The sequence below is a fragment of the Peromyscus maniculatus genome, chromosome 8 (assembly GCF_049852395.1).
Source record: "Peromyscus maniculatus bairdii isolate BWxNUB_F1_BW_parent chromosome 8, HU_Pman_BW_mat_3.1, whole genome shotgun sequence".
Lineage (NCBI taxonomy): Eukaryota > Metazoa > Chordata > Mammalia > Rodentia > Cricetidae > Peromyscus > Peromyscus maniculatus.
This window is the reverse complement of record NC_134859.1, coordinates 4,833,396-4,854,061: the sequence shown is the minus strand read 5'-3', so window position 1 is coordinate 4,854,061 and position 20,666 is coordinate 4,833,396. Positions and strand designations below refer to the sequence as shown.

Sequence of the window (20,666 nt, the reverse complement as noted above, 5' to 3'; positions counted from 1 at the left end):
AGAGGAGGCCACAGGCTCCTCCCTGGCAGGACCTGTGTCTTGCAGGTGGTCCTGGCTAGTACATGATTTCTTTGAGGGGTAAAGGTTAAGCTGCCTGTTGTGCTCAGCTGGCTGAGTTCCTGTGCTTATTACCCAACAGCCTTTGCTGGCATTTTCCTCTAGCACAAACTCACCTGTTTCACTCTGTGTTCTCTCTCCTAGATTATTTGCTGTCTAATAACTATGTAAATTCCATCATTGTCCATAAATTTGACTTTTCCGACGAGGAGATCATGGCATATTACATATCGTTCCTGAAAACACTGTCGTTAAAGCTCAACAACCACACTGTCCATTTCTTTTACAATGAGGTGAGTGGTGACCCAAGCAGAGTAGCCTTTGCTCTGCATGGTCAGGAGTTTGTCTACAAAGCACTTTCTGCAGCACAGGCTTTAGCATACTTGAAAATAATTTTTTGTTTGGAAATGTATGTTTGTGTGTGCATGTGTGTGTGAAGAATATAGATGTGTGTTCTGGGTGCATGGAGGCCAGGTGAGGACTCTGGAAGTCCTCTGTCATTCTCTGCCTGTTCCTTTGGATCTCTTCCTGAATTGGGAGCTTGTGGTTTTCAGGGAGCCCCCTTTCACTGCCTGTCTCAGTGGTGGGGTTGCAGGTGCGTGTGAGACCATGTCGGGCTTGCTACATGGTGCTGGGGTTGGAACTCTGGTCCTCAAGATTGTCAAGTAGGCGCTTAACTGAGCTTGCTGTCCTTGGAGGCCTGTGTCCTTTACATCCCTTGGGAGAGCTATTAACAACTTATATAAATTCATCACTTCTACACTAATAGCTCCAAGGAGCTTGAGAATAAGGTCAGTTGAGCTCATGTACTTAAAAGTACAAACGCCAGCTGTGCTGGGTCCGTTCATACCAGCTCACTGCACTAGGGGCCCAGCTTTCCCAATCTCCTGCTCAGTAACTGTCCAAGTATCTGTTCAGACTCAGTCCCATATGGTGGCTGCTGCAACTCCTGACATCACATAGTCACATGCTACTGTCAGAATTTCTAATATCACTTCCTTCCTTGTACCCCTTTTGAGAACACTTCCTCAGAAGTCTCTCCCAGATTTCTTCCTAGGTCTCACTGATCGGAATCATATCACATTCTTCTCAGTGTGCCTGGGCTTTAGGATTGGCTCGTAGCACTGTTTTACAGTGTCCTAGGAAGCTGATATCCCGGAGTCTACAATGGGGTTGGAGGATCTACTTTACTGTCAGGGCAGTTAATTGATGCTGGCTGTACACGGGAGGCCACAGCTCTTTTTAGGGGCCTCTTCCCAGGGCTGTCCACATGTCCTTACAGTCAGCTTGCTTAGACCACAGCAAACAGTGCTGTTTTCTGCAGCCAGCCTCACAAGGCACACCCTTCCTTCTGCCACACTCTTGGGTCACACAGGCCTGATCTACCTCTCTGTGGGTGGGCACAGCATGAGCCTGACACAGGTGGCCGCCTTGGAGGCTGACTCTCACACAGCCACCTCCTGAGTGGTTGTCACACATGCCCAAAGCCTGTTTTTGGCTCAGGTGTCCCCTGAGCAGTGGTGGGAGAGCAGAAGCCGTGGCTCTGGAAGAGCTGGTCATCCCAGGAGCCTTGTGTTTGTTTGTAAAAGGGTGGATTTAGTTTCCTCTTCAGTCTGAGATAGGATAGCAGTTGCCACTTTTTAGGTTCATACTCGAATGCCAGTCCTCAAAATGGCATTGCCCTTATAAGACAGTTGTTGCTTTGAGCCTCCAGTTCCATTCCAGGAAGGGGGGCTGGCCTGGAGGATCTTCACCAGCATGCCTCCCCTGAACCACTGCTGGGTCCCTGAACTGTGTGGAAACAGTGGCTAGCAGGAGGGCAGCGAAGCACACCGCCAGGTCACTCTGCGCTGTCATCTCCTCAGGCTTTTTGTGAACCGTTTCTTTTCTTTTCTTTTTTTTTAAAGATTTAATTTATTTATTATGTATATAGTGTTCTGTCTGCACACACCCCTGCAGGCCAGAAGAGGGCACCAGATCTCACTACAGATGGTTGTGAGCCACCATGTGGTTGCTGGGAATTGAACTCAGGACCTTTGGAAGAACAAGCAGTGCTCTTAACCTCTGAGCCATCTCTCCAGCCCCCTGAACCGTTTCATTGGTTCTCTTTGTCCCATTGTAACAGCAGGAGGGAGACTCCCAAAAACCTCTCTGCCTCCCTGATACTGCTCCACTTTTAGTATTTCCAAATGGAGAACAATGGTAGAGCAGCCAAAGTTGCTGAACTTGGTCCAGCTTGCTCTTATTCAGGCAGGGTCTGACATTGCTAGTGCCGTGTTCTGTGCTCTGTAGGTACCAAGTGCTGGGCTGTGCGCTGGACCAGAAATGACCTCATTTCATCCTAGAGACTAGAAAGTGGGTGCTGTTACCCCTGGTTTATAGATGAAGAAATGGGCTTGGAAATACCTCCTCACACAGCTGAAGGTGATAGGCCAGATCCGGAGACTATGTGACATTCTGTGGACCCTTTTCTTTCCCCTGGCTTCCTCACCTGCCATCATGGTGACATCATTTTATTTTTCTTTTATCACTATCTGACAAATTTCAAAAAGGTTTGGGAGCAGACCTGTCTTGTGGATTTGTAACTTTTGGGTCCATTTTCTGTTTTAGCACACCAATGACTTTGCCCTGTACACAGAAGCCATCAAGTTCTTCAATCACCCCGAGAGCATGGTTCGAATTGCTGTGAGAACCATCACCTTGAACGTCTACAAAGGTAAGTTTCCTCATGCACTCAGGCCTCAAGTGCTGGGCCAAGTGCTGGTTCCTGTGCACCTGAGCACAGTTCCTGAGTCAAGAGAGACTGCCTAGTATGAGCCATGGCTGCTTGTCTTACAGTAGGCTTGCAGGCATATCACTATTCCTTATGGAAATCTTTGTACTGCATGTTCTAGTATTGCCCCCTGCTGCTGCCACACAGGATATCCCGAGAAGTCTGTGTGGGATTTGGAGTGGCCATGGAGTAGTTGGATGAAGCAAAACTGTCTTGAAGTTTTTTTGCTTTCAGTTTTTGTGTTTTGGCTTATAAAATATACTGTATCACACTGTTTTACACTTTATCTTAAAATATGCATGAGAGCATTTCACATCACAAGCAGCAGGGGGCAGTATTGTATTCCTAGCCAGCCACCAAGGCCAGTGCTAACAGATTCCTCCTTCCTCTCAGGATGTACTTCATGCTCCATACTGTCTATTGCAGGGAGTCTTTCCAGGAGCCCTGCTTGTGCTGGCATACAGGCTGGCTGCAGGTTTTTGGAGCTGGGACTGCCCCTCTAAGACAATACCTAAAGCCTAATTAATTTCCCTCTAATAACCACAGTGGAGCTGAGCCCCTATTTCTTGGCCATTCAAGGGCTTTGACTTGCGTTACTTGAGATGCTCAGTCAGGGGCCAGGGGAGGCCAGTCCTGGGATTACTTTAAATTTAAGAGCCTTTCTCAGAGCCTAATTGGGTCCAGCCAGCAGTCCCAAACTGAGAGTCTGTGACCCACACTAGTCCTCAGACACATTTTAGATGGCTCAGGTGGACTTGAAAAAAAAATATGCAGACTAGCCAGGGCTACATAGAGAGGCCTTGTCTAAATAACAAGAAGAAGTGTATATATATAATTGCACATATTTCAAAATTTGGAGCTTTTGCACAGTGTGCATTTCTGACCTGAAGCTGAACATTTGGCTGTTCTGGGCTCACACTCCCATGGGGAAGTGGTCAAATGCTGAGAAGCAACTGCTCCTTTCTGGGCTGGTCTGACTCCCCAGTCTGCACTCCAGCCTTCCCTCGGCCTTGTGAGTTTGCCACCTTGCTCACGCACAGCTGGTTCCACTGCTTATGCTCTGTTTTCTCTTGCTCTCTTCTAACTGTGTCTTTTGGTTTAGATGGCTCCTGCCTAGGCTCTGTCCCTCTGGGCTGATGTCTCACCTTCCCAGTTCCTAACCCTGTTAACTGTTGTCTGTTTTTGCCTTTCCTCCAATGCCGATTCCTGTTCCTTATTCCAGTGTCATGTAAGTTATTAACCTCTGGTTTTCCTCTTTCTGAATTTGCCTTACAAGTAAACCCAGGAGACTTGCTTGAGAGTGCTGCATCCCAGTATAGTCAGGTCTTGCCCATTGCCTCTCCAGTGCCACCTGCAATGACAGCAATAGCAATTGAGTGTGTTAACTGAGAATAGTACCAGCACTGCTTTGTTTGATGAATAAAATAAGCATTTCCAAGTGTTTCCAGGAAAGACAGAGAGTCTCAGATGGTAGCAAGGCTTTTTCGTGGTGGGTTTTGGTTGTTTGGGTGTTTTGTTTTGTAAGACTGTCCCTGAGTTATTTTGGTAGCTCACTGTTTCTTCTTCTGTAAATCTTCTCAGTGGATAACCAGGCCATGCTGCACTACATCAGAGACAAAACTGCTGTCCCGTACTTCTCCAATTTGGTCTGGTTCATTGGGAGCCACGTGATCGAACTTGACAACTGTGTGCAGACAGATGAGGAGTAAGTAATGCTCCACTGGTCTCATCGGACAGGGTGGTGAAGGGAGCATTCTGTGTCCTCCAGGAGAAATGGAGAGCAGAGCAGCACTGACCCAGACTACGAAAGGTTCTGCCCACCTGTTTAGGACAGTGGGAATGTGGACTTTGTCCATGTGCCTCTGGATGGGGGTAGTACCTCCCTAGCTGGGGCTGCTCGGCTGCTCATCAGATGAGGATGTGCCAATCACCAAAATGTCGAGCGGGGCAGCTGGGTCACTTGCTGAAGCACTGGCCTCATAGACCTGAGTTCTATTCCTAGAACCCACATGAGAATGCCGAGTACAGTGGCAGAGGCAGGCAAGTCCCTGGAAGCTTTTTGGCCAGCTAACCTACTTGGTGAGTTCCAGACCAGTGAGATACCCTATCTTACATAAAAGTATCAGTGTCCAAGGTATGACACCTGATGTTGTCCTTAACTTCCAAGCCTGCACACACGTGTACCTACACACAAATACATGCACATATACTCTATCCTCCCTCCATACAGACACAAAATGGTCAAAATGTGGTCTGTCCATGCAGTGGAATAGTATTTAACCATTAATGTCCGAAGTGCTGACACATTGCTATGCTATGGATAAACCTCAAAAACATTGACCTGGGTGAAGGGAGCAGACACACAGCCTGTGATTTCACTGAAATGCCCAGAAGAGGCAAATCTAAAGGCAGAGTAGACTGGTTTCCTAGGCCTGGAGTACAGGATGAGGGAGGTGTTTCTGAGGAAGGGACAGAAAGCCATTCCTGATGAGTACAGAGCTTTTGGCAGACGAGATTACAATTGTTCTCAAGTCAGGTATGATGAGCACACATGGGGTCTTGTAGAAGAATCCTTGCTAGGCCTTGAGTTCAATTCCTAGCACTCCAAGAACAAACAAAAATGTTAAAAACCCATTAAATTATGTATGTGAAACAAGTGAGTTTTATTGTAAGTGAATCATATCTCAAGAAAAAGTTTTAAAAATAGTTGAAGATGGTAGTGGTGATTTTGTCCTCTGAGTGATGACTTAAAGTTCCACATTGGGCTCTTCTCTCGTAGTACTATTAACTGTCTGAACTGGGTACTTCATGGCTGTAGTTCCCTCTTTGCCTTGCAGAATGTTCAGCAGCCTGCATGGCCTCTTCTGTCCGTAAGTGGCTAATGGCACCTCTCCAGTCAGGACCACCAAAAATGCCTCCTGACATTACTTCACCCTCAGCTGAGAACCACCACCCCAAATAAAGGCTTCACCTTGTCAAAGGTCTACTTGGAGGGATCCAGAGAGGAGCTCTCCTAGACAAGGAGCTAGGCAGCATGTGCAGTCTAACACTGGGGAGAAGCAAGGCTACAGAAATGGTAGGGTTGATGGAGCTTTCTGGAAACCGAGAACCCGTGTGGATCACAGCCTCAGATGTGAACCGAGACACGGTCCTCCAGAAGGAACGATGTGCTTCAGGGAAGGACGTGAACTCGTAGTCTGTAGATCTGCAGGGACCAGTATGATAATGTCAGCTCTAGTTACTCAGTGACGGCTGTGGGGGACAGCAGGGAGTCAGTTCTGTGGTGAGGGGAGCAGTGGGCGGCATCTAGAAAGGGTCAGGAACAGAGTGGAAGTCAGTGCGGATTTCACAGAAGGTGGGCGGGACTGCCTGCAGAAAGAACCAGGGATTGACATTTGCTCAGCTGGGCCTGGGTGCTTAGACACTTGGGAGGCTTAAGCAGGAAGATCAAAAGTCAAGGCCTGTCTTGGTTACATAGTGGGTTCAAGGCCACCAGCCTGGGCAACTGAGTAAGAAGACTATCTCAAAATAAAGTAAAAAGAGGGCTAGGGATGTAACTCAGTAGTAGAACACGTGCCTAGCACACATGAGACCCCAGGCTTAGGCCCTAGTATCATACCCACACTTCCTTCTCTGGGTTGGGGAGCTCTGGGCCAGATCTGACCAAGGCTGTTAAACCCACACATGCATATTACTTCAGTTCTAAAGGAAAACATCCGAAAGTGAGGCATGGTAAAGCCCACTAAAGCCAGTTTTTGATGGTATCTTAAGGGTGGAGTATGGAACATTTTGTGTGTGTATGTGTGTGTGTGTGTGTGTGTGTGTGTGTGTGTGTGTGTGTGTGTGCTGGGTCTCTGGTGGAATGGTTCATAGATTCTCATTATATTTGGGCTTTGCAATGTGGATTTCCTATCGGTATCTAGGGAAAGTGTTTACAGTATGGAAAAACTGCCCTAAATTATGTGAAAGCAAATCTGAGCCTGCTATAACTTCCCTGCCTGATACATATTACTTCTAGGATATTAAGCACATTTTAGATTGACTGGGGGTGGGGGAGAAAAACATGCAAACCAAGCTGTCAGGTGGTAAGTCCCAAATGTCAATAGTGGGGTGTTCATTAGTGGTGACCCCACTGGAACCTTTTCTTTCCTCTGGCTTTTATCTTCCAAGTCTCCTGTCTTCTGAAATGGCCATCTGTAACTTGGGTAGTAGTAATGCTGATACAAACACAATGCCCCTACTTCCCGGCTGACTGCTCTTTTGCCCACCTTCTGCTTGGAGGTGGTAAAGTCTGTTTCTGGCTGCTTTGACTCTGTCCTTTTGACTGCACCCTGAAAACATGGGCAGCGCGGCTGTTGCTTGCTGCAAGATCACAGAAGCCACCAGCGTGGACTTGAGGAGGAGTGTGTGTCTTTGTTCTGTGTCTCTGCCATGTGGTGACTGGAGCTGCAGAGTAAGACCTTCTTTGTCTACAGTTCTTGCCTCTGGAGCACTTGGCTTGGCGGGATGTCTGGCTCCCTTAGTGCTGCTGCTCATCTGTGGATCTGAGAAATCTTACTACGTCGTGCAATGACTTCCTACAAGGGCGTCACTGTTTTCTTTGCTTAGCTTACCCCCACTTGTTTGAAGCTGTAGTTGTAGGGTGCCTATGCCAAGGCCATGGGGAAAGAGCCCCAGGAGTTACACAATGTTTTCAGTGGTCCTGTGTATTATTCTTTCGTCTGTCTTCCTATGGGGGGGCGCAGTAGCTACACCAGCTCACCTGATTGACTAGCTTACCTAAATGGGGGTGCGAGTGAAGGTTTAAGCTGAAGGCCCCAAACCTTGGCCCCTGGGCTGAGAGGAACATTTCTCTCACAGGCATCGGAATCGGGGGAAACTGAGTGACCTGGTGGCTGAGCACCTGGACCACCTGCACTATCTCAATGACATCCTGATCATCAACTGTGAGTTCCTCAATGATGTGCTCACAGACCATCTGCTCAACAGGCTCTTCCTGCCACTCTATGTATACTCACTGGAGAACCCGGACAAGGTGAGTCTGCAGCTGGCCCATTGCCTCCTGCAGGTGTCCCAAGAGGGACAATGCTGCCTTCGGCTGGAGCAACTTTTGTAGGGAGTGGGTAGCAAAACCTCACACCCCAGGGAAAGGCCTTTCAGAGCCCCCCCCCCCCAAAAACTGGTTCTCCCTTCTTGATGAGAAAGTGACCAAGAAATGTAAGATCCCTGGTATCAGGGAAGTGAGAGACCCTAGAATTGGCCTCTGCACCCCGGCGAGCCCTTCTCTGAGGTGCTTCCGTCACCCCAGCTGTCCCTGGTGCTCACTAGAGCTTATTCTCAGACAAGTACCAGGCAGCACTAGAAGCTTCATGGGAAACACATAGGAAGTGCTGGAGCATGCTCAAGGAAAGGTCCCCTAATACAACACAAATTGTCCGCCTGAGTCCTCCACAGGGGGCGGGGATGGGGTTGGGGATGGCAATTTCCTGGGATACCGTCTGCCCTCGGGGGTTCTGGTTTAGTGGGCATAGGTTAGGACAGGGAGTCTGCATGTGTAACCCATCTCTAGGTGATGCCATGAGTGACTGGATCCGGGATCCCCAAGAGAAAAGCTGCTTCAGGGAGAGAGGCCTCAGTTGTCCCTTCAGAGTTAAGGTTGGAGTGAGAGGAGGTGAGAGAACACAGGTGTACCCATCAGCGGCCTTATAAGGAGCAGACCCGCCAGCTGTCCTCCTGCAAGGGACCTCATTAGATGTGTCCCAAGGGCGTGGCACCTTTTGGACCTAGAGCATGGGCATTCTTCCAATTAATGAGTAATACAGCACAGGGAAGTCAACTCTGACTTGCACTGGAGCAGCTCTAAGAGAGAATCACTGAGACCTGAGGTTGGAGTCATTTCTACTTCTTTCCTTGGATAGGGCACAAAACCAGGGTCCTGAAGATCCCCCCACCCTCCTAGGACTGGTCTGACATGGCCATTTGAAGCTGAGGGCAAACAAGGAGCTGGCTTTGTCGTTGTATATTTGTTTGGTTTTTTTGAGGCCAGAGGGCCCCATGTTGTGAAGGTCTCTTCCTGAAATAGGCCTGAGGCCCTCAGTGCCCAGCTGGGGGATGAGCATTCTGTAACTCTGGAAGTGAGTAAGCTCCTGTGTTGGGTCAGCTGCCAAGCCAGGGCTATGGTGCAGGATTCTTAGGGGAAAGGCTAGCCTCTATGTGGATTGGGATCAAGCTGAGCTTGTCTACTTTAGAGTAGGCTCTTGACTAGTGCAGTGGGCAAGGGGTTGCACTTCTCAGTTTGAACTGAGGACTGGGGTCTTCTAGGTTTTGTGTATGCCTTTGGTGACCCGAGCCACCTCTTTTTCTCTGTCCTTCACTAGGGAGGAGAACGCCCAAAAATCAGCCTTCCAGTGTCCCTGTATCTTCTCTCCCAGGTACGTTTGTTCTGTCTCCAGTGTCTCCTACACATATGGGGTCCTGTGGTGTATCCAGGGTCCCAACACAGAGAATGGTTGTTGTGTTTTCCATACATCGAGTAAGACTCAACCTCATGGTGGAAGGTGGAAAGGAAAGGGAAATGATGCCTGGCATCCGTGCTGTTGACTTCTAGATGAGGCTTCCCAAACAACTGGCTGGTGCTCTCCATAGCCTGGAGATGTGGGCTTGTGTGGCTTTTGTTCACAGTGCTTAGAAATGTGCCCCGGTTGCTGGACAAATGCACACTCATAGCTGTGGTCTAGCACACAGCCTTGCCAGGCTGTCTGCAGAGGGTCTGTAGTGGTTCTGGTTCCAGAACACCGTCTGAAGGGATCTTAGAGCAGCTATAGCCTGAGATTGGAGTCTCAAGTCGGTTTGCCTGCCTCCCTCCTTAAACGACTGTTTCTTCCTTCACGTCTTGTAATTACGTAATATTTACAAGAAGGGGGAAAACTCCATGGTGACCCAGTTACATAACTTCAGAAATATTTTTATTTCTAGCAGTCCAGATTCGTGGGTCACTTCACCCAGCTCTCACGTAGCCAGATGTTTGCTTAGAGCTCTGTTTCCATGTCTGCTGTGGTACCAGGGCTGATTCCCTTTAGTGAGATTTTCTTTTACTTGGATCCCCACTGTTTCAAGTTTGGGGTGATGCTGGCACCTGCTCAAGTGAGAAGAGGTCCAGTTACCATTTTCCCACAGTGGGGAGGTCAATTGGGTCCAGATGTAGCCTGATCACTGCTTGTATCCTGGAGCCTTGTTCTGGAGGCCCTATTTGCTCAGAACTCTGCCTGAGGCCTGCTCTGTCTCAGGTCCCTCTGTGCCACCAACCTTTAGCACCTTAACAAGACAGCTTCTCCTGGCAGACCTTTGTGCTGACTCACTGCAAGCCTGTCAGCATCTCCTGCTGGGAATTCTGGGAGTCTGGCAGGACTCAAACAGGTCAGTTGCCCAGCTACAGAGGTCTAACCAAGAAACTCATTCTCACAACTCATCAGCTGTTGGAGCATCACATCGGCAGGTTTCCCTGTGAGGACGTGGTCACCAGCTCCTGGGCTACTCCTTCAGCTTCTTCTTTGAGAAGCATCTCTTAGTGTCTTAGAGAAGGACTGATGGCCCAGGCCACTCATCATTTGATCTTTCACTCTCCCTCAGAACACAACTTTGTTGCTAAGACTCATAGCCTTAAAAAGATCTCTTCTACACTCAAACTTGGGCTAGCAAAATGACTCAGCAGGTAAAGTGCTTGAGAACAAGTCTGATGACCCCAGTTGATACCTGAAACCTACGTGGTAGACTAAGAGAACTTCCTCCATCTATCTGTTCTCTATGTCCACATACACGCCATGATACTCACATGGGAACACACATACACACAAAAATAAATAAATGTAAGACAAAAATTAAATGAAAAGTCTTGAGCCTTAGTTGGGTGTGGTGGCTCATGACTTTAATTCCAGCACTCAAGATGCAGGCAGATCCTGTGAATTTGTGGCCAGCCTGGTCTACATAGTCAGTTCTAGGACAGTTAGTAAGTACTACACAGTAAAACCCTGTCTCAAAAAAAAAAAAAAAAGAAGAAAGGAAAAACCTTTAGCCCTTCTTCCTTTCTCCCCTACACTGTCATTTAGCTTAATTATAATGTGGCCTAAATGTGTGAAAAGTCCAGTTTAAATGCTGTGTCCTTAAAGCATCTACATCCCTATAAAATTGACACATGTTTACAAGTATTGCCAGCATAGCTACCATGAAAACTCACATCTATGGCAGTAATTTAGTATAAGAAGTGATGCCATCCTCTAAAACTAAGCTGCCTCCCATCATAAGAACATGGTGCAGATAGCCTGGCCTGGGCAAACTTGTACATCTCTCCTGTGGGGATCCCTCCCACCATACTCCTGGTTCAGAGCCAGGAAAATGAGCACTATATGCAACCACCCACAGGGATCTGTCTATCTGCTGAGATTTGTCCACAGGCAAGGGTCAGCACACAAGCAGAGATCTGTATACAGGCAAAGATCTGCCCACAGAGATCCATCCACAGGCAGAAATCCATCGATAGCCAAGAATCTATCCATAGGCAGGGATATGTTCACGGACAGAGATCTGTCTATAGATAGAGATCTGTCTGCTAGAATCTGTACACCTGCCAGGGACCCATGGATATGGTGGATATACCACACACTATACTACATCTATTGCCTATATTTTTAAAATTTATTATTAGTGTGTATGTGCATGAAGTAGGGGTTAACACATGTGCCATGGTGTGCATGTGAAGGTCAGAGGACAACTTTGTACAGTCAGTTCTCTCCTACTGTAGGTTGTGGGTATTGAACTCAGGTTGCTTAGCTTGCAGAGTCATCTTACTGGCCCACTTCTACATTTTAAAACAAGGTAGTGAGTGTGTCTAGGCCAACTTGACAGGTCAGTTTTGAACACCCTGATTCCTAAAGCCACTCTTTGAGCATGAGGCAGCAAAGTGGGTGACAACTAGAGCTTTCTGCTGTACATCCCAGCCTGACTGGACCTACTTCTGGCTCCTGTGACTTCCACCTACAACACTGCTATAACCCAGCATGCTGAAACCCACACCAGGGCTTGGGGTAATTCCAGTGCTGGAATCTCAGCATCACTGCCCCTTTACCAGTCCTGGTGCCACGGAAAGGAAGGAGTGTACTGATCGGGCTGCTCCTTTCCCACAGTGCTGCACTGGAGCAGCAATGGTGTTGATGCATTCCCAAGAAAGAACAGCTAGCCAAACAGGCAATGGGGGTTGGGGGGAGAAGAAGCCCTCTGGAGTTGAGGGGCTACTTTCTCTTTGATGGCACCCATCCTCAGCCTGGGTATTTTGGGTCAGGGAGGAGGAGAGTGGAGGACTGAGCTCCTCAATGCATATCCCATCTTACCCCTTTCACCAGGTCTTCCTCATTATACATCACGCCCCACTGGTGAACTCTCTGGCTGAAGTCATTCTGAATGGCGATCTCTCTGAGACATACACAAAGCCTGCACAGGATGTTCCCAGAAGTTCTGTAAGTCACTCTGGGCTGTGTCCACACTTTGATAAGAAGAAGTACTTGTTTTGTTAATTCATGTTTCTCTGAAGTAAGAAAATAATATTTTTATTATACATAAGTGATGATATGTAAGGTGGTCTGAGACACAGGGAATCTAATTAGAGTCTTTAGATGTGCACCTGGGGAAATCTGGAGTCCAACATTAGCAGCGGATTTGATCAGTTGGGTGTTGCTGAATGGATTGTGTAACTCATGGTCCTTAGATTTTATGTGTACAAGGCACTATTACTGGGACAGAATGGGAGTGGAGAGAATAACCTGTATAAGACACATATATCCGCAGAGGTTAGGTAGTGTGTGGGGCATTTACCCACCACCCCCACAGTTCCCCAGAGTTTTCTTGAGTGCGATCAGCAGGAAATATTAGATAGAAGGATTTATAGCAGAGAATATCGTGGAGATAAACAGATAGAAAATAAAGGATAGCCTCGAGAGGGCCTGGAACCTATTCCAACGGGCCCCGACTGTCTCTGGCCCAGGGTTTTTATAGAGACGCCAAGGGGTGGAGCAAAAGACCTCCTCCCCCAGCACAGCCAAGTGCAGACCATCTCAGACACCTGCACTCAGGCCCGTGGTCCTGATCATCCTCTATTTGGACCTGCTGGGTAAAGCCACAAGGAACCCAAGAATGGGCTCCCACAGGTCCCCCCTTCTTCATATATAAAAAAATAACTATTAATGGCTTACAGTAATCTCCATAGCTGTTACACCTCCCAGTATGGGAGTAGAGGATGATATAGATGGTATTTCTCTTTTGAATTAGGTCCAAGCTGACTACAGCAGTCTTAGCTGTCTTAAGCCCTTTCTAAACCAAAAACTCGTAAGGCAACTACAAACTTAAGGAATCCCTTAGCTTCATCATTACCATTAACAGGTTAAAATAAATATTGCTATACATAGTCACAATTCTCTCAATCTTACAACTCAAAGCAAACTCTTAACAGAACCATTTGAATTAGCATATATGGTGCTATATATAGTTAACAATTTTCTCCGTCTTACAACTTTAACTCAGTCATTTGAATTTTCTTGTTAACAGAACATAGGAAAAACTTTGATGTATCAAACTTAAACATTTCCTTAACTCCACAAAACCAGGGTGCATTAATATCAACAGGTTTATCATAATTTCTGCAAACATAATTCAACCTCATAACTCCTCCTTTTCTTTAATTTTTTAAACAAAAACTCAACCTAGTTAGAGGAACCCAAACTTATACAATTCCTACAAACCCATATTGAAAAGCAATATTTTCAATCTAACCATTAACACTTTGAAAACTTTTAGCAAAACATCCAAAAGGAGTTTCTTAATAAAACTCTTAGTATACCCCATTTGCATTTCTTACTAACAAAACATGACATTAATCCACTCAAACAACAATTTAAATTAAATAGACTAAGGAATATTAACTCTCCCTTTTCTTTATAATTTTAAGCAAAATCTCAAGCCTAGTTAGAAAACCCAAACTTTTCTGTTTAAACAGTTCCATTTGTAACACAAAACCCATTCCATAAGTAATTCCATTTTTACATAAACAGTTCCACAAAACAATTCATAAATCACCAGTTAATAAAGCATATACGCATACACAAAATTGCATCTTGATTCTAAGTAGAAATATATTTCTTCATTTAAACAGTTCCATTTTTAACCCAATTCCAGAAAACCATTCCTAGGTCATTACTCAAAACTGTCCCATTGCAATGAAATCTCTATGGTTTGTTTCATTTAAGTCTTAAAATTCAAATGATAAATTCTGGTACTAGCCTTCCAAATATGAAAAATTCATAACCAAAATCTTTTTGTAATTTTATCTCATTTTTAAGTTCAAAAAGTTCAAACAAAGAAAAATTCTGATATCAGGATTTCACTTCCAAATATGAAGAGACGTTTTTCAACCAAAATTTTTTGCAGTTAATAATTTTTGTTCAAACAAGAGTCTCTGCAACTTTTGTTCTCACAGACAGACCTTTTTAGTTATAGTAATATTTTAAACCGCACCATTTTTGCTGTTAGCTCAGGTTTTTCTGTGCTGCGTTGATATTCCACGGATCTCAGCTGCGGATGCCTTGTGTTGGTTCTGGCGTCCGCCATTCTTAGCTTCTTAGCGGCTTCTGGAGCTTTTGAAACCATTCAGACTGCCTACTTTGCAGTCTACTAGGACACTATCTCCTGTGTCTCAGGTGTTTTCACCATATACATTAATAGACTCATACTTAACATTTACACTTTTTCACAAACTCACATATAACATTTTTTGCCTTGCAAAGCATTTAGACTCATATTCAACATTTTCCCATTTTTACAAACTCACATACAACATATTAACATCTACTTATTTATACTTTAAGGAAACTATAGAACTACTTTAGCAAATATATTTCTTATTAATTCTTATATACTTATATTCATTCCATCTTATTTCTTATTTAAACTTACATTTACAACCAGCATCTTACAGGCTTATTACTACATGTCTTAAGACTACCTTAGATACTTCTTACAAGCTTATATTCTTAAAGGAACTCTATAGATCTATTTTACAAACTTATATAGGCTACCATTAGCATATATCTAACTTAGCAAACACCTAAAGATTTCTTAACACAGATCTAACAAGACAGAATTTTTACAAACTCACATATCCTATTTTCGTCTTTCTACTTCTTCCTCTTAATTATTATCACCATCTCTATTAGAAAGATTCTCTTAACTAGACAGGAAGTACGTACATCATTTCTAAAGTTTAGAGTTTATAGTCAGCTTTGTTATAAAGCACTGGGATTTAGTGAGTGTTGTCATTATAGAGTTGTGATACTTGTTGCTAGGGGATTGTAACATTCTCGGGACGACACCACACTCCAAAGTTGCCAGTTCTCTCAGCCGTTCCGGACCGGCTGAGATGCACTGTCAGCAGTAGACAATTTTTATCTAGAGGCTGTCCCTTCACCCAAATTCATAGTAGTTCCCCTAAATGCCTCAATTCAGACAAACGTTTCTATTACAGCAGCACTTTTGGTTTGTTCTGTGGAAAAACTTCACTTCATGCTGAGGCTGAAATTACCATAGTTAGCTGCTGTAAAGCTCTTCGCCAATACTGCACAGCTATTAGGTGATATAAGGTATTTTTCAAAGGAGCTAGTAAAGCCAAAAGCAGCACAACTCTGAACTCTTATTCCTCACAGTTTGCATTAAACCAGTGACAAAACCTCAGAAGCACTAATCGAGCCACTTACATTCTGGTTCCTTTATAGGAATGTCATCGGAGCTGACTTTTCTTAGTTCCACGCTCCTTACCAAATGCTCTGGTAACCACCGAGCTTCATTCTCCTCTTGTGAAAAAACACAAACATGTCCTCGACCCATATTAAAACAGGATCGGGACCGTTCCATAATCCCGAGCAGGGATCTTTCCATTTCACTTGAGTTTCAGGATTTAGTATTTTCACTTCATTAGCTTTAACTCCTGATGTTATTAGCATCGGTGATATTTAGCATTGATTTCTTGTAAGGAACTTTCAAGTAAAGCAACTCTTTTATAAGACAGCTAGATTTTAAGTTTGTTTCCCATCTATAAAGCAGTCATTTCTTTTTTGAATGCCTGTTTCCTTGTCTCCTTATTAGATTTGCAAAGGAATTACTCATTGTAGGTAGTTTGTTCAAAAGGCAAAAACTTTTTTAATTTCAACATAAGTTTCTTCATATCTAAGACAACGTTCAGTGTATAAACTGTTTTCCCTTGTTTTAAGGATTTTAAAGTGGCTTGTTTGCTCTTAAAGGTAGCTTTTTGTCATCCAACTCCAGTAAAAACTTTGCACAGCTATTAGGGTAAATAAGGCATTTTACCAATGGAGCCCCAAACCGCGAAGCGCCTAGTTCCATATCCTTTCAATTTTTCATTGGAACTGACACTTAAACTCTTAGGTGATTTTCCTCCCTATTCTTTTTAAAAGCTATATTTTAAGTTTACCATGAATGTATTTTCGAGCTGACAAAAGTGTTTCAGGGCAATGTTGCCATCTTTAGCAGAAAAACTACCTTTCCCAGAATGCATTTCCCTTATATCAGCCCATAATAATATCAGTCCCTTATATCATTTCCCATATTTCTTTTCGGGTTTGAGAGTCAACTGGTTCTCTTTTACCATACTTGCTTACAAATTCTTGCCCGGGAGGTTTGAACAAAGTTATTTGCTTTTGCAACGGGAGATTTGAACAAGCATTTTACATTTTCAATTATGGTACATTGGGAGGTTCTGGTCTCTCCGCTGGCTTCAACAGGTGTCTCTCCTTCATCAGACACTGGCCCCTGAATCAGAACTGCACCTGCCTCATTAGCTGGCATTGAGGCTGGCATTTCTGATAGCAACTTTCCTCGGGGCTTGTGCTTGTCTTAGCCAGTCAGTGAAAAACAAGATCATGTACAACAGCTTTTCCATAGCCCTTTCAGAGAAATTTTTTCCACTGATTTATCTCATTTTGCTTGTTTGTTCCCCCCGAGATGCAGAGCTTCAGGTATCTGTCTGCGGCTCTGTACCTCTGCTAGCTGCCTTTGGAGGTAGGGGCTTTTTTTCTCCCCCTGAATCTGCCTCAAATTCTAGCAGCTTTTTCAGGTCATATTTTCTGGGGAGGATTATGTCCCTTCTCTGTTTCTTCAGAGTCTTTCTCCCAGACAGTTCCCAGTTTGGTCTCAGTTTATCCCCTCTACCCCAGAAACAGTTTCCGACACTACAGTGGCGGCTTTCCCTACTACTGAAGGTAGGGGCTTTTTGTCCGTTTGTTTTCGGGGTCTTGTGTGGTTTGCGTACAGACTGAAAATCTAACAAGGGAGGTTTTTTGCCATTTCTAAACTCCCATTAGGACAGGTGCTTTGCCTCATCAGGCCTTCACCTGGCCCAGTCCCCCAGTGGGTTGTGTTTGTCTGGGTGTTCAAGGACAGAGCTTATGCCAGAGGCAATCACCGCTTAGGGCTACACTCCCTCATCTCATCGGGAGTCAGTTGAAACAAAGCTTTTCTCAAAGAGATGCTTTCTCCGATAGAAAAGAAAGCTTTTCTCCTGGATAGTTCTGTTCTGCCCTGGCTGGGCTCTTTCCCCAGACAGCGTTCTGACTCAGCAGCATGACTGCTTCAGACACAGTTCAGCTTTACTGTTTTCCCAGAATGGTCCTTTCTCTGATAGGAAAACTTTTTCTCAGATTTTCTTTTTGCAGCTGTGGACCTATCAACCCAGGACTTGTAGGAAAGTGGACAACTGTGCCATTCCCACCAGCTTTAGTTTTGTTTGTTAGCAGTTTTCCCCTGGGTCCTGCACCTTCCTGCCTCAGCTCTGTGCTCCAGGAAGTTTACCAATGCAGGAACCCTAGTATCCCCGAAATGCACTCCAACTCAGAGACGCTGGCCAGTCACCTTTGGGTTTTTGGTCAGAAGATAGGATACAATGCTAACAGTTTGCATTGCTTCAGGGGATCTTTGCATTAGAAAGATTAGGAGCACCTTTTCATTCTGAAATGATCACTCAGAAACAAAGCACTTGATGCCTCTGCTCCACTGTAACTGAAAAGCTTGGCTTTTTGCTTTTCTCAGGTAAAGTTTGCTGGCTTTTGGGCTCTCTGTAGCTTTTTACCCACACTCTCCCAAGCGTTTCCCTCAGGATACTCTGACCCACTGTCTTTTACTAGCTTGAAGAGAGCTTAGAAGAGGTTTTTAGAAACTTGTTCCTGCCTCCTGCATTGCAGCGAGGATTGTTAAAGCTTGAAAGAGAACCTCGAGGTTTTGCTGTCTTAAGAGGTTTGTTGTTTTCCCTTAGAGCTAATCACAGGTGGTCTCCATACTAATCTTCAGGTGATTCTAATTTTTGTCCTTTGGAGAGAGTTCTGAAAGGCTTTAGTTTTTAAGTTTAAGAGAGCTTTTGAGAAAGATTAAGGCTTTTTAGAGAGATTTTTCCCCCAAAATTTTCCAAGAAAAGCTTTAGTTTAAGAGAAAGATCCCCCCCCCCCCCAGGAGAAAGACCAACTTTTCCCAAAACTTCCCAGCTTTAAACTTTGACTTCTTACACCCCCATTTTTGCCTCAGGGAGAAATTACTTTCTCCTGCCGCTTGGACTTAGCATTTCAGCTGTCCCCAGGTCAAAAGCTTCCATAGGAAACTTTTTCTTCCCCATAAGCTCAGAGAAGAGCTTTTTTACTACCCGTAAAGCCCAAAGAAAGATTTTTCCCCCAGTTTGCGTTTATAGCTCCCAAAGTGAGAAAATTGAAGAGTTTTTCTGTCTAGTTGCCTTACTTTTTCCTAAACAATCTTACACTTCTAAGTTTTTCCTAAACTATATTACTACTCTATACCTTACTTATTTTTCACAGATAGAAATTGAGAAAGGGATAGAAGATAGAAAATTTTGACAGAAGAGAATTTCACTGCAGCATTGGACATCCTTCCAGTCCGCTTTCCTTTTCTCTCGAGGATAAAACCCCTGCCTCCCAAAAATATATATAAAATATATGTTTTTTTCATAACACCGGCATGCCTTTCCACTGGCAGGGCTGAAAGCACTTTCACCAAAAACTCTGTAATAAAACTATTATTTTCCTTTATCTTTAGTCCCTATTACTTTGTCTTTAGTCCCTGTTCATTTGTCTTTAGTCCCCCCTTTTTTTGTTCCCCTTTTTTTCTTTAGTCCCTTTTTTTTTTTCTTTTTTCTTTAGTCCCTGTTCATGGTGCCATTCTGTGGGGCATTTACCCACCACCCCCACAGTTCCCCAGAGTTTTCTTGAGTGCGATCAGCAGGAAATATTAGATAGAAGGATTTATAGCAGAGAATATCGTGGAGATAAACAGATAGAAAATAAAGGATAGCCTGGAGAGGGCCTGGAACCTATTCCAACGGGCCCCGACTGTCTCTGGCCCAGGGTTTTTATAGAGATGCCAAGGGGTGGAGCAAAAGACCTCCTCCCCCAGCACAGCCAAGTGCAGACCATCTCAGACACCTGCACTCAGGCCCGTGGTCCTGATCATCCTCTATTTGGACCTGCTGGGTAAAGCCACAAGGAACCCGAGAATGGGCTCCCACAGTAGTGGCCATCTGTGAGTGATGCAGGTCCAGTGTAAGAAGAGGAGGGCATGCCAATACAGCAGTCTGGACAGCTTCTCCTTGTGCACTGCTGCTGTCCCACCCAGCCTGAAGGCATTCTGGGGAGTCTGGATGTCATCGTCTCCAGTCGTCTTGTTTCCAGAGAAACAGAAGTTCTTGACTTCTAGGTAATTACTGAAATTTATGGACTAAGTATGTCTAGTCATGTTAGGTTTTGTAGAGCTTAGCATTACACTTTGCACACTAAGGAAGGGCAACACCTGGGGCCAGGACTGACTTCCTGGACTCTTTTCCTGCTTGTCCCAGTGGGGACTGTCCCAACTTGTTCTTTCTCTCCCAACCCACCTGTGTCCTTACCACATCCATTGCTGGAAAGGGCCTCACACCTAGCTCCTCGGAGGTCTTATCTTGTTGAGTTCCTTGTGGCTGCTATCATGTTTGCGGCTGTGTAGGCTGTGACAGGAGTTCCTGCAGGCATCTGAGAGAAGCAGGGAGCATCTTGTACTAGGACTGTTTCATGAGGTCTTATCCTCATTACTGATTCTGCAGCAGGAGGCCCACAAGAATATGTAGGGCATAGTACAACCTGTGTTGTCCACCTGCATATATGAGTGCAATGTGATTCTGTAGAAGGAGGGCTTTTGTGTGTGCACATGTGTGTGCAGATGCCTGTGGAGGCCAGAAGATAGTGTTGGATCCTGTAGCTTGAGTTTTTCTGCCTTGCCCACAGTCAGGACAAATCTTTGTCACCCGCCAGTCCCACAGCCGCTCAGACCCAACCAAGTAAACACAGAGACTTATATTGCTTACAAACTGTATGGCCGTGGCAGGCTTCTTGTTAACTGTACTTATAGCTTAAATTAGTCCATTTCCATAAATCTATACCTTGCCACGTGGCTGGTGGCTTCCCGGTGACTTCACATGCTGCTGGTCATGGCGGCATCTGGCAGTCAGTCCTTCTGCCTTCCTGTCCTTTTATTTCTCCTCTCTGTTAGTCCCGCCTATCCTTCCTGCCTAGCCACAGCCAATCAGGTTTTATTTATTGATCAATCAGAACAACTTGACATACAGACCATCCCCCAGCACAGCCAAGTGCAGACCATCTCAGACACCTGCACTCAGGCCCATGGTCCTAATCATCCTCTATGCGGACCTGCTGGGTAACGCCACAAAGAACCCAAGAAGGGCTCCCAC

At 45.2% G+C, this 20,666-nt stretch overlaps 1 protein-coding gene across 19 annotated transcripts in view; it reads left to right on the top strand.

Annotated features, from left to right (window-relative positions):
- The window catches only part of Clec16a (C-type lectin domain containing 16A), a 223,379-nt gene that overhangs the window by 23,246 nt on the left and 179,467 nt on the right, over nt 1-20,666 (top strand). For all 19 annotated transcript variants that reach the window (XM_076577861.1, XM_076577868.1, XM_076577857.1 and 16 more), the window contains exons 4-9: nt 202-350; nt 2,668-2,773; nt 4,412-4,535; nt 7,691-7,865; nt 9,208-9,261; nt 12,226-12,339. In XM_076577861.1, the coding sequence (XP_076433976.1) occupies nt 202-350; nt 2,668-2,773; nt 4,412-4,535; nt 7,691-7,865; nt 9,208-9,261; nt 12,226-12,339 (722 nt within the window). The remainder of the gene's footprint in view (nt 1-201; nt 351-2,667; nt 2,774-4,411; nt 4,536-7,690; nt 7,866-9,207; nt 9,262-12,225; nt 12,340-20,666) is intronic.